At 45.4% G+C, this 13,564-nt stretch overlaps 1 protein-coding gene across 15 annotated transcripts in view; it reads right to left on the reverse strand.

Moving 5' to 3' along the window:
- Nucleotides 1–2,490: 2,490 nt before the first annotated feature.
- Nucleotides 2,491–13,564, reverse strand: part of BCOR (BCL6 corepressor) — a 119,589-nt gene continuing 108,515 nt past the window's right edge. For 12 of the 15 annotated variants that reach the window (XM_058291782.2, XM_058291781.2, XM_058291784.1 and 9 more), the window contains 5 exons: nt 10,101–10,267; nt 8,138–8,283; nt 6,958–7,035; nt 6,621–6,777; nt 4,138–5,345 (listed from right to left, as the gene is read on the reverse strand). In XM_058291782.2, coding sequence (XP_058147765.1) covers nt 5,054–5,345; nt 6,621–6,777; nt 6,958–7,035; nt 8,138–8,283; nt 10,101–10,267 — 840 coding nt within the window. In that variant the 3' untranslated portion in view covers nt 4,138–5,053. Of the gene's footprint in view, nt 2,662–4,137; nt 5,346–6,620; nt 6,778–6,957; nt 7,036–8,137; nt 8,284–10,100; nt 10,268–13,564 lie in introns of those variants that run through there. The other 3 variants (XM_023589043.3, XM_004459405.4, XM_071213001.1) reach the window with 1 other exon arrangement.

The following is a 13,564-nucleotide window of genomic DNA, read 5'->3' on the forward strand; positions in this document are numbered from 1 at the left end:
AATTAGATATATGACTTGCATTACATTTCTATTGGACAGTGCTATTCTAGAGGCAAGATCAGTTTCAAGTTCTGTTTTGGCAAGATTACTTCATAGGAGGAGTGTTTTTCCATTGGGGATTTATAATGCCTGGCTGCTCCTTTTTTGTGATTTGTTTTATTAACTGGAGGGGTACAATTCAAAGAAGAAAGGAGGGATAAATTAAAAAAAAAAAAAAAAAGGCAGGGGAAAATCCTTTTCAATGCTCAAAGTATCCCATATTTATTTAGTAGGAGTCTCCACAGTTGGCTGCCAGATCATTTGGACACACCCCACAGGTTTATTCTGTATATCCATGCTCCCCTCCACCTCTCCTCCTCCCCAAACTGAAATCAACCTTTTCTCTAAGGAACCTTGATTCTTAGTGGGAAAAGCTATTTAGAAGCCACAATCAGGGAGCTAGTGGTGCTCATTTCAATTGTATTGCTCATTGTTTCTAGGCCTTTTCAGTGGAAAGAGCTAGGGGGAAAATGTTTTATGATAAAATGCATCAGGTGGTCACAACACTATTCTAATTCAAGTTCAGGACTACACACTTTAATTTCATCAACCCTCTATTTGCATTTGCCATGCCCCAAATCCTGGTTCTCAACAAGACAAACCTGATTTCTTTTTGCTTTATCTCACAATACAAACAGGACAGTCTCAGATTAACCAATCGTACACTACTGCCAATGATGATGACTGAAAACAACTTTAAAAAATTCTTTTTCATTCCACTTAAAATAGTTTTACTGCTTTTTGTCCTTAGGGTAAACCACTGAAGATTATATAGCCAATTTAATATGTTTTCAAGTTACTTGAAATTATTCCTTTCTGTATGGTTGTGTTGCCACTGGATTTAGTGTTAGGCTTGTTTCATTTTGCTTTTTTATTTTTAGACATTGCTTTTGGTAATTAACTTTGGTCTATAATTATATAACCCTAAAGTCAAATCTTACTTTAGGAATATTCGGAGAAGTGTAGCTTCCATCCCTTTCCCTTACAGCCTGTTCCCTTCTTTCCTCAAAGGTAACTATTTTTTAAGTCTTTGATTTATTCCTTTGTTTTTAAAATAAAGCCAATACATACATACACACACATATACACACACATGCTTTTACCCCCCTACCCGCTTCTTAGTTAAATAGTAAACCATACACTTTTCTTCACCTTGGTTTTTTTTTTTTTTTCTTCCTCATTTCATTACATATTCTGGAGACCACTCTGATTTCTAGAGATATTCTTCCATTCTTTACAGTGGCATAGTACTCCACGTGTAGATTACCATCATTAATTCAACTAATCCCCAACTGACAGGCATTTGGGATGTTTTCAGTCTTTTGCTATTACAACCATTAGGACAATTTTAACAAAAGAGGAAAATGAGGCTGCTAGGGTAAGTATTCGCCCAAGTTCACACAGATGGTAAGCAGATTACCATTTGCTATGGCCGGAGTAGTAGAAAAATGGAAAATATCAGGGGGCTGAAGCTGAAGACTATTTTTCTCAAACAAAAAAGCCTAGAGCTGGTACAGTGGCTCTATCACACTGGGTCATCAGGAACCCAGGCCCCTTCAATCTCGTTCTGCATGGTCTGTTCTCCACACTTCAGGGTGCAAAGTAAGTGCTCCAACCTGAGTCAAGACCTTTCAGTCCAGCCAACAGGAAGAGGAGGGTGGGACAAAGGGACACCTTCAGAAGTCAAAGTATGTTTGCTCTGTACCCAGAATGAGCTCGTCTACACCCATGGTGAGAAACTGTACCCTCATTGTGTTCTCATTTATACCAGTGGTGCCATCTATGCCCATGGCAAGCTCCTCCACACTCATTGTGAGATTATCTAAACACAATACAATCTCAATGATTCTGTGATACCCATCCAAACCCTGGAAGCTCCTCTTTAACAAAGGCCTACTTGTGTATACTCCATGTGATCAAACTTACTCCTGTGACCCCTTCTATACTTCTGGGTAGCTCAACACCCATGTTGAGTTCCTCTGCACTGAGTATAGTCTCATTCACACCTGTGACAACATCTTCTACATGTTATCACATGTATAACCTGTATGTGTGGCTCCTATACCAGTGGGCACCTCTACTCCCATGATGAGCTCTTCTACACCCTTTGCACCCACAGGGAGTTCCTTGACATGAGTGATGAGCTACTGTACATCCAAACTTTACTGTCATGATGACATCGCCTCAATCCCTGGGTCCGTTTGTCTACATCTGTGTTTCCAAAGATCTTGATGGTTCTTGCAGTAAATGTTCCAATTGTCCAACAGCTCCTCCAATGACTCAAACCAGAACCTGAAAGGTCTACTCAACCAAGCTCATCACTTTCCTCAGGCCCCCTTCTGTTTCTTTGGCATAATTAATAGAATGATCTTCATCCAAGAGAGCAACCTCAGTTGGCCTCCAGCCCTCCCTTTGCCTCCAGCCCAAATTAAAATGCAGAGAGCCAAACCCTTGAATTAACTTTTCTTTTTTTAATTTAGGCTCTTGAGAGCATCATGTTGTGTACAGCAGTTCAGCTTCATTGGTCCTCTTTGGCTTACACCATTTCTGCAGGTCTTTTACTGATCTTCCTATCTGCTTTTCTTGTCTCCATTCCCATCACCCGCTGTTTGAGGTTCCTTCCTGAAAAACAAAAATCTATCAAACTATTAATAGTGGTGACTCTGGAGCAGTAGAAGGGGTATTGGCATGGGATGAGAACTTCTCTATTCCTGAAATGCCTAAGGTTTTGCTTTTTCTTTTAAATCGTATTTCTTTAATCATCAGTAAAATTAATATGGAGTGGGTGGAGCTCAGTATAGCACACACTTTACATGTAGAGGGTCCTGGGTTCAATCCCCGGTACCCCTAAAAAAAAAACCTACTAGGAAGAATTAGTATAGATAAAAAAAAAAACCCGAAAACACTACCTTTTTTGTCTTCAGGACAAATTCCAAGATATACTTGGTACTCCAGGTCTTTCCCACTAAATGGCTCTCTTATTCCTCATACCTGTTATCTGACCATCACTGGCTTCACCATTCCCAACCATGCTTCGCCTTTCTCTGCCCTCCCCCGATCCTTCCAAGGTCACTTGTCTCCATGACCTCTCTCTGGACCCCCTCTCCTCCTTCCTCGTCATTGCTCTGTTGCTGTGGTCTTGGGGTGCAGTGGAGGAAGAGAAATCACTCAAGGCATGCCAAGCACAAACAGGTTTGATAAAGGGCACCAGATGCTTTACAAAGTTGGACCAGAGGAAGGAGAGTCAGGGGCTGACACTGGAATTCCTAGGTTCAAGATCCATCCGCTGAAAAAGAAAAAAAGAACCACAAGCCAAAACCATCGTGTGGGTTTCAAAAAGCTGCTGCCACCACAGCCACCTGTACCTCTCATCATTCACTAAGCCCCACTGGCCAGGATGTCGCCCTGACTTCACCAGTCACAGAGCAGGGAGGTGCCTCTACCTCACTCTGCCCACCAAGCCAAATGTGCATTCAGAAACCTAGCTGCAAAGGAGTCTGGGAGATGGAGTTTTCAGCTCTCTAACCTCTGCAGGGAAGGAAGGCTATACAGGGAAATGGGGACTGAAATCAAAGTGCCAACTGACCATACCCAGTAGAGATATTGTTGAAAAAGTGAAGAACAGTGGAATAGCAAAGAGGTCAAAGCTACAGGCCTTCACCCTCTGGCCACAGAATTTCATCCTGACCCTAAAAGTAAGAGAAAAATACCTGAGGTTTGGAGGAAGAGAAGTGACAAAACAAAAGCCTGATTTAGGAAAAAGCCCTTCTAGAGAGCAAGGTCTGGCCAGGATGTGGTTACTGCTGTATACATCAAGCTAATAGGCAATGAAAAGATCCTACTGAGGTTTATCAGAAGAGATGGGAAGAGAAGGACTGGAGAGAGCCAAACATATGGCAAAGAATCAAGGTTTCAGGACAGAACTCCAAACCATATTCCAAGCATAGTTTCTCTAAAGTCCTCCAGATTGCCTTGTCAATGGAGACTATAAATTGTTCTAAAGTCATCTACAGGGGTTTGATTATCAACATCTTTGAAACAAAATCAGTGGCAACAATCATTTCATTTGGTTTAGGAATACACATAGGACACAGGTACTTCAATTTTCTCCTTTCCTCAACAGGTTTATTGCCTTTTAAGAAAATTTTTGTAAAATATAAATACAAAGGCAGAGAATTTACTTACAAAGTTAAAACACAGATTTCAAACATAAACACACAATTCAGAAAATTTTAGTTTTATGTACATTTTTCAAGCAACCTCAACATATTATTGTTAGTTTTCAATATTTTACAGGGTACAGAAAAAAATAGCTCAAAGTCTTCTTTAAATAAGAGCATAAAATGTTTCAACATATAAACAATCCGGTTTGATGCGTGAAAACTAATTTCACAGCTTTTAAATTAGGATATAAAAGTTTCATACAATTAGTTGTTGTGTGTGGATATGGTTTTAATTTATATTACACACTACTGGATTCCATCCAATAGCATTTACCTGGCCCGAGCAGGTACTCTGTAAACAAAACATAAAATTACAACATCACCAAGTGCCTTTACCAAATTTACTTCCCCAAACCAACCACACAATTCCGAGCACACGTAGAACAGTTACGGTTGCTATCGCCAGAGTTTTGTATGAAATAAAGTCGAAGTGTGGGGGGCTCCTTTTCCTCATTTTTTTTTTGTTTTTGTTTTTATTCCTCTTTAAAAAAAAAACTAAAAAGAAAAAAAAATGTTCCAGGTAAAAACAAACGTATCCCCAAAGCATGTGTGCGTTTAAAAGTAAAGAAACATTATAACAACGTCCTAAAAACGGATTGAAGTTTAAAAAGAAAAACAAAACAAAACATGTTTCAAAGTCCTTCCAACTGGAGTCATTTCTCTTATATAAAGAAGAGATATTTCATATGTAATAGTGTCCTTTCTTTACAGAAATAGTCGTATTATGACACATATGCACAAGGGTTAACACTATAACACACTGTACACGGTGGGCGGCGGGTGTGGCACGCTCACCAGTCCTCCTCTGAGACCATGTCACTGGGGTGGAGCCACTCCACGGAGGAACCAAGCAGCGTCTGAAGCTCGCTTGTGAATTCCACCAGGTCTAACAGCTCCTTGCTTTCGGGATTGAACGCTTCCAGGTCTTTGGAGCAAGAGAACAACAGGCTGGCTGAAACTTGCCGATAAAACTCTGCCTCTGCGATGGTGACTATTTCCACATTTGGAAAATTGCAGCGGAATATGCGGGATGACATTTTCAATTTCTTGAGCACGTCTGAAAGCAACAGCCAGTTGCGGGGCCTATGAGAGAGAAAAGGAAACACTGAATTCCTGGCAAAATTAAAAAGGCCGCCCAAGGAGGGGAAGGAGGGATGGTTACTTATGCCTCGAACCCCTGCCATCTGTCACCACCCCCACTCACTGACAGCTGCCCCCTTCATAAGATAAAGGACAGTATCTGCTTCTAGGGGTAGGAAGTCTGGGCGCCTATGCTACTATAAACGGAATACTGAGAGAGGACTGAGCGCTTTCCAGGAGCATCTCTGAGTGAGTCATCACGAATGTTTGTCTCGTGGCTCCCGTTCCTGAACAAGGCTGACAAGTGAAGCCCCACTCCCTCGGCTCTAGCCACGGTCCCATGTGTCCCGTGATAGCCACTGGGGGAAAGCACTCCGTATCCCAGCCAACAAGGGTATCTCAGCCAACAAGGGTATCCCAGCCGACAAGGGCCAGTCACAAACACTTCTTTGACATCTCATCTCCCGCCACCCTCCTGAACAGAGCATTTTAAATGCGGAAGGCTGTCTCTCCTTTGCTTTCCCACCTCACCACCCCAGCTCCTCATCTCTTCTGGGAGTGAGGCTTTGGGGGAAAGGAAGATGCTATGGGCCAGGGCCGTGCAAGGCTTCCTGATTTCTTTTCCTAACGAAATGAAAGGTCATAGTCATGCTCATAGCTTCAGAGACCAAGAACAGTGCCATTCATTAAGCACCACTGCTTACACACAGCAGAGCACAGGTTTCTGGATATTTCTACCCCACGGCACAGCGGCTCTGACTGCGACGGGAAAGATGGGATTTAACTAAACCTGATGATGCACCAAGAGCCCAGGTGCTGGGTCTAATTATGGTCCCAATGCTGCACAAGAAGGGGAACTATCAGTCAAGTCCCCATACACCTGAGTGCCTGGTAAGGTCCTGATGGTGACATGTGAGGCAGACTCTTGGGACCCTTAGCAAAGACTTTAGTAACCAAATTTATCTGAGGTGCCAACTATTCCATGAAATTCCAGCGACTGGCATGAATGCCCTTTGGGCTCTGAGATGTGACGTGCCCTGGTGGGATCCTGAGGTGGACAGTTTATACCAAGCAGTGCCACCCCCAACCCACCCACCCTCACCCCTAGCCAGGTACAATGAAGGGTGTGTGCATGTTTTCCGGAAAAGCTCTACTGTGTTAAGTAAGGTTCGTGGACACTTAGAACTTGCTCATTTATCTGCTTAAAAGGGATTCCTCACTTTTGCCACCCCAAGAGCAGCTCAACATTTTTTCCAAAGACATGATAACCATGCTCACCCCTGAGAAACGGACACCTGGATGTTATAACATGGTAAGAGAGGGCTTTCTGAAAACTCAAATTCAAACACGTCACTGTAGGCCTCATCTTCATCATCTTGGTCTTCTGGTCCTGGAGGGTTTGCCAAAACATCATATCCACTTTCGTCGTCTGGTTCTAATAGAGGGGGAGAGGGAGAGAGAGAGAGAGAGAGAGGAGTCAGTGAGCTCTAACAGGATTTCAGCTGTCAAATACACTGACTCTACAATAAAAAGGATTGTTTCCCAACTAAGCCCCACTTCCAGCAACCACTGTCCACCTACCCTCACCCACGGCATGAAGGAAAATGCCACTCACCGCACACAGAGCTGCCGTAGAACTCCCAAGAGCCACTCGAGTCATCGTCACTGCGACCCTGGAGGTCATTTAAATAATCTGGAGAGAAGGAAAAGAAATTATAAAACTGGCTGAAGAGAACAAAATGCTGGCAGAGGTTGGGGGGCATTGTTCCCACAAATTCAGAACAGGCCAGCAAGCCACTTCCTGTCTGCTCCACGAAGCTCTCTTCCTGGCACACTGATGCAATTCTCTGACATCCCGTTCTTTGTGGTTTCTGACAAAAACCTACAGCCCCCGTCTCACCCGACAGACACCCTAATGCCGTAGCCCAACAAAACAAAAGCTCAATTGGCAAGCTAAGAATTTCTTTGGCTTGTGTGCCAAAAGAAAGCAGCAGTACATTATGGATCTTTTTGTTGACAGAAGAAGCTGTTTTTTCCAACAAGTAAGTCTAACTTAAGGTAAACAAGTGTGGGCCAAGGGAGAGATGGTGGCATTCTCTGGCAATAAGTACATGACAGGAAATTTTTCTATATATACCTTAGGATTGTTCATAACATTATTTTATATTACAAAGCAACAGAGGAACACAATAGAAAATTTGTAAAATATAGAAAACCATAAAGAAACAAATATATAGAAACCCCACTATTTGGAAAACCTTCTTCTACCAGATGGGAGTATTTTGCCTTCAACTCCACCCCCCCCCCCAGCACACACACAAATTACACTGGCGTTTTAACAAGCAGTATGACAGGAAATTTCACTGCAGGTGCTTCATGCTCATGAGAACTGTGTGCTTCTGCTTTTAGGGACCCTTTAAGCAGTGGCACTGAGAAGATGGGTTCTTGGCTGACTCAACACCACAAAACTCTCCAAATAGTTCTAGGTTTGAGAGGTAATAACATGACCCACCAAGGTTCAAAATGCCTTTTTTAGAAAACGTAAATACTTGTTGGAAATCTTTTTACATTTTAGGATGAAGCGATCAAAGCCAATACAGAATCGATAGGCAATGATGAAATAATTAGCTTTGCTCGAATAATGCTGCACCACACAGAAGTTCCAACACTGTGCTGTGGCCCTCAAGACTCTAATTGCCCAGTTAAAAACCCAATTGCACGATCCAGTCGCCATCTAAGTTTTGAATGAGAGCAAGTCTTGAACTTGGTTGCTCCTCTTCCTTCAAGTGACCTACCTGTTAAAAACTTTTCCATAAGTTCGCTGTGGGTCATTTTCATGATGGTTCTACCTGAGTATGTAGCCAGAGTGGGATCAGCACCATAGGAGAGGAGCAGGCGGACGATTTCCAAGTGATCGTTCTCGACTGCATCATGGAGAGGCCTAGAGAGAGAAGAGCGGTGGGGATTGGGCTTGGGCACACAATGATTGCGTTCAGAGTTGTTTCTTTTTTTTTTTTTTAAGATTTATTTTTATTTGTTTCTCTCCCCTTCCCTGCCACCCCCCCCCCAAGTTGTCTGCTCTCTGTGTTCATTTGCTGTGTGTTCTTCTGTGTCCGCTTGTATTCTTGTCAGTGGCACCAGGAATCTGTGTCTCTTTTAGTTGCGTCATCTTGCTGTGCCAGCTCTCCATGTGTGCAGCGCCACTCCTGGGCAGACTGGACTTTCTTTCGTGCGGGGCGACTCTCCTTATGGGGCGCACTTCCTGCACGTGGGGCTCCCCTATGCGGGGGACACCCCTGCATGGCACAGTACTCCTTGTGCGCATCAACACTGCGCGTGGGCCAGCTCGCCACATGGGTCAGGAGGCCCTAGGTTTGAACCGTGGACCTCCCATGTAGTAGGTGGATGCTCTATCCATTGAACCAAGTGCACTTCCTGCAGAGTTGTTTTCTTTTAACAGCAGTAAGTGACATTGGGTGCTTGTGGACTGTGCTTGGAGGCCTGGGCCTCTGACCAACAGACTGAGGTTTTAATGGGCAACACAACCGATGATGTGGGAAGACCTTGACACTGTCAGGGACTTTTGTCCATGAGGAAGTCAGAGGACTGGCCATGGTTTTGTGCCTGCCTTCTGTTTCCCAACTGATAGGAAAAGATAGATGTCTGTGCACCCAAAGGTAGGAAGGAAAGGGCTCCAAATACCCTCCAGGCCTCCAACTGAGGAAGAAGGGCCCCAAAAGCAAAGGTTGGTGGCAATGAGTGAGAGCTCAGGAGTTCCTGAGAGGCCAGGCCTCAGGTAGGGAGAAGGTTTGTGGAGACCATGAGGCCCAGGAAACTGGAGGGCCCGCAGCTTCTTTTTTCTGAGCCACAGTACTAAGTTATGCTAGTTTAGAGGAAAAAAAAAGGGGGGGGGTGTTTGAAGCCACCCCAAAATATCCCATTTGCCCCCAACTCAGCTATATGGTTTTTCTCTTGGTTTGGAGTACTAGGTTAGCTTGGTCACTGACCCTTTAGAAAGGAAAAATTCCAAGATCAAGAAGTAGAGGGGAGGGAAATGGATGTGGCTCAACCAACTGGGCTCCCATCTACCATACTGGAGGTCCAGGGTCCAATGCCCAGGGCCTCCTGGTGAAGGTAAGCTGGCCCATGCAGAGTGCCAGCCCTGCGCAGAAGTGCTGGCCGGCACTGAGAGCTGGTGCAGCAAGATGAAACAACAAGAGACACAGAGGAGAGAAAATAAGAAGATGTAGCAGAACAGGGAGATGCGGTGGCGCAAGAGAGTAATCACCTCTCTCGCACTCCGGAAGGTCCCAGGATCAGTTCCCAGAGCTGCCTAATGAGAATACAAGCAGACACAGAAGAACACACAGCAAATGGACACAGAGAGTAGACAATGGGGGGGGTGGACATGGGAGAGAAATAAATAAAAATAAATCCTAAAAAAAGAAAAGAGGGGAAAAGGTCAAGTTCTTGGACCACAACAAAAGATGTACAAAACAAAGAGTAACACCGAAGGTTAGCCTCTCTAATGCAGGCAAAGACACTCATGCAGACAGTCAACCTAGGGGCCAGAATCAACCCTACCAGAATAAGTCCGTGTAGCCAGCAACCCCACTCCCCCCCTTTTTTATTCTAAGGAGAAGCCACAGTCAAAAGAAACCACAAACACTTTATAATAGCAGCTCGGGATGAGCAGACAAAGAAAACGATGCTGAAACCTCAGGACACGACCTAAACTTTAAAAGACCCACCACTGACCTGGTTCCGTCCTGGGCACTGCAGTTGACGTCAGCGCCATATTCGAGGAGGTGCCGCACGATGTTGAGCCAGCCCCTCGCACAAGCTTCGTGCAGGGCACAGTAACCCGCATTGTCTCTATGATTCACGTCGCAAATCTTGTTCTCCAGGCAGTACAAGACCACTTCCTGTGGAGATGGGAAGGGGGCGCTCCATCAAAGCACGGCCAAATGAGCCCCGATGGGGTGACCTCTGCGCCCTATGGGCGCACCCCTTTTCGAAGGCACCCGCCCTCGGCCGGAGAGCACACCGCAGCACGGGTGCGGGGCAAGCGCTGACTGTGTTTGCAACCTGGCTCGGCCTGGCCCTGGGCGAGTTACCCTTCAACTTTTCCAAGCCTCCGTCTCCTCAGAGGGGGAGAATAAGAGCCTGTGGAGGGATGTGCAGAGGAATGCAGTCGGATAATCCCACGAAAGCCCTTCGCCCAGTGCCTGGCATAGTTAGCGCAGATTTCGGCGGGGGCTCCCTTTGCTGATGTATTAATGAGTGCAAAGGCGGTGTGACTCAGTTAATTCAAGAGGTGGGCACCGTGACAGCAGGCATTCAGGTGAAGGGATGGATGACTGATTCATAACCCGAGATGAGATAAACCAGAGAGGGTTCCCTCCACTGAGAGGGAGGAGCCCAGGAGGTTAGCTGTGCCCCCAGGGCCCCTTTTGGAAAGGCCAGGGCCCTGAGCCCCCGAGGCTATGCTTTCCTATTAAGGGGCTTTAAACAGAAGTCTCTCCCCAGGCACCACAAATATCAACAGGAAGTGACACAAATGTGTCTTTTGCCCCAGCCCTTATTCTGTGCCTCACTCTCCACCCTGCTTGGGGCTGAATTGGTAAAATATTTCCTTATTTCTTTAGGGTAACGACAGGAATCTGATATACGCTCACCTTAACCTATGCAGTTCAAGAGCTCAAGGAAACAAGTCTACCCGTCCCCACTTTTGGAATCAACAGTATGCATCAGAACCGTACTTCTTTGGTGCGTTAAAATATTAATAAAGCAGGAGGATTGCATCCAGTGTCCATGTGGAATCTAAACCCCCTCTTGACATAGATGTGGAATGGACACAACCAAGCCAAGGTCCACAGGAAGGAGGAATATAGTAAGGATCAGAGTGGACTTAATGATATTCTATTCATGAACTATTGTGGTTAATAATCGAGAAAATGTGGCATTGATGTGGAAAAAGAGGCCATGGTAGCTGCTGGGTGTAGGGAAGGGGAGGAAGAGATGCGGAGGCATTCTCGGGACTTGGGAGTTGTCCTGGGTGGTGCCCCAGGGACAATTGTTGGATGTTGTATGTCCTCCCATGGCCCACTGGATGGAACGTGGGAAAGTGTGGGCTATGGTGTGGAACACAGGACATGGGGTGCAGCGATGCCCGGAGATGTACTCACCAGAGGCAATGGATGTGTCATGATGATGGGGGAGAGCGTTATTGGGGGGGGAGACAGTGGGGGGGCGAATGTGGACCTCATATTTTTTAAATGTAATATCTTTTTAAAAAATGAATAAATTGAGTAGAATTTGAAAAAAATAAAAAAATAAAAAAAAATTAATAGTTCTGAACTGCTCCCAGGAAGCAGAGCCGTAATTTAGTCAACGTTTAATTACCTTGATTAAGAAAGTCTTCAAATACATAGATGTTTACTTGTTACCAGAAGACATGTCACACCATTTTCCTACAACTCTCAAATAACTCATCTGCTAGACTGAAAACTGGGGTCATTCTAGCCCACCTACAAACCGAAGGTGAGTTCTAAAAACAAAACAATCTTTCAAAAGCAATCACTCCCTCGGGCGCTGACTGGAATGTTCCGTATGAGAACCTCATACAGCATTCTGGTAAACCTGGCCACCAATGCCAGGTGGCTTCAGGTCACAGCGGCTGCTCCCTTCCCAGAAAAAGAGGGAAAAGGGAGAAGGGAGGCCGCCGACGCGTTTCTTCGTTCAGATCCTAACCTGCCGGAAAGCCCACAATCCTCCGGGCTCCCAGGCCACCTGCCCTGTGCACTGGTATCCAGGATACGGCATGAAGCTGCTGCTCTTTCAGCAGGCCCTCACTAGCCAGACTCGAGTGGACGGCTGCAAGCTAATGAGTTCTGTGCCCCCGCCAGGGAGAGGCCCTGTCATGTGACTGTGGCATCGGGTCTGAGCACCAGGGACTGCTGGGCATAAATCAATGTGCCCAGATTCCCGCAGCCAGGCTGGGGGCCCTCTCAACCCAGGCTTTACCGGTTCTGACAATTGGGGCCTTTGTCCAGAAACTGTCATGGCTGCTGGGGCCGATGGAGGGAACCCAGAAACAAGGGGACATCAAGTCTGATGACTAAGTCAACTCTTTCCCTGGAGGGTGGCAGTGGTGGCTGGACAACCAGGTCAGACTTTGTGTCACAGGGCTGTCCTAACTCAATGGTGTGGCTAGCAGCATTTACTTAGTGCTGCTCTCAATTTCTCAAATGGGTATGTCCCACAGCAACCTATGAGATACCAAGGAGAGAAGGTGGTATCAGTCTCATTCTACAGTTGGGGAAATCGAGGTCCAGAAGAGAGGTTAAGCCTCAAGTTCAAATGAACAGAAAATGTTAGACTCAGGTCTCCTCATAGCTGGTCCTCTGGGAAGATTCAAGGGCCCAACCAGTGGCCTCAGCTAGAAGAATCTATGACGAGCAACTCCAAGACCTTCTTCTGGGGCCAAGTGGACTAGCCATACCCTCCTAGCTGCGAAGGTGGTGTCCTCTAAGAGATGACAACTGCTGTCACCAACTGAACAGGGCTAAGGCTAAGAGATGGACAACTCTGTCTACCCAGTACATTTTCTGGTTGGTTTTCTCCACTTGAAATGGGAGTGTCGGAAGGGCAGCCTACCCATGCCCAAACAAAACCAAACTGTTTTTGTTGGGCACACTGTTAAATGGCTAGAAGCCCGAATGCCATTAACCACAAAATGTAACCATAAAGGCCATAAACCCAACATTGTTAATTAATTAAATGCCTCATTAACTTTTTAAAAAACATGATTTATTCAATTCATAGAAAATGTAACCATCACCACGAAAAGCACAGGCATGTGGTTGCACATTCATACTTTTGGACTAAGAAAGAGAAGCTTTTTTGCCAGGGAGAGAAAGGTGAGGGTCTCTGGCCATTCAGGTGGCCTGAACACAAGGCTGTTTTCAATCTCAAGACCAAGAGTAACAGGACTGCACCACTCCCACAGCCCTTTTATTGCCTGCATTATCTTTAGCTAAGCAGTAAACAATCATGGTCAAGATTAACTTCAGGAAACCCTTCCTAAAGTTGGGCATTCAAACTATACCCTAACTAGGGTAAGAAAATTGTCCTTCAACTTGAAAAGGTTAAACTGCCACATCTCCTTCCTCTGAGACCCGTCCCCAACCTTTTAGGAATTAGGTGGAAAAGAAATCCCC

This window comes from Dasypus novemcinctus, chromosome X (assembly GCF_030445035.2).
Source record: "Dasypus novemcinctus isolate mDasNov1 chromosome X, mDasNov1.1.hap2, whole genome shotgun sequence".
NCBI classification, from domain to species: Eukaryota; Metazoa; Chordata; class Mammalia; order Cingulata; family Dasypodidae; genus Dasypus; species Dasypus novemcinctus.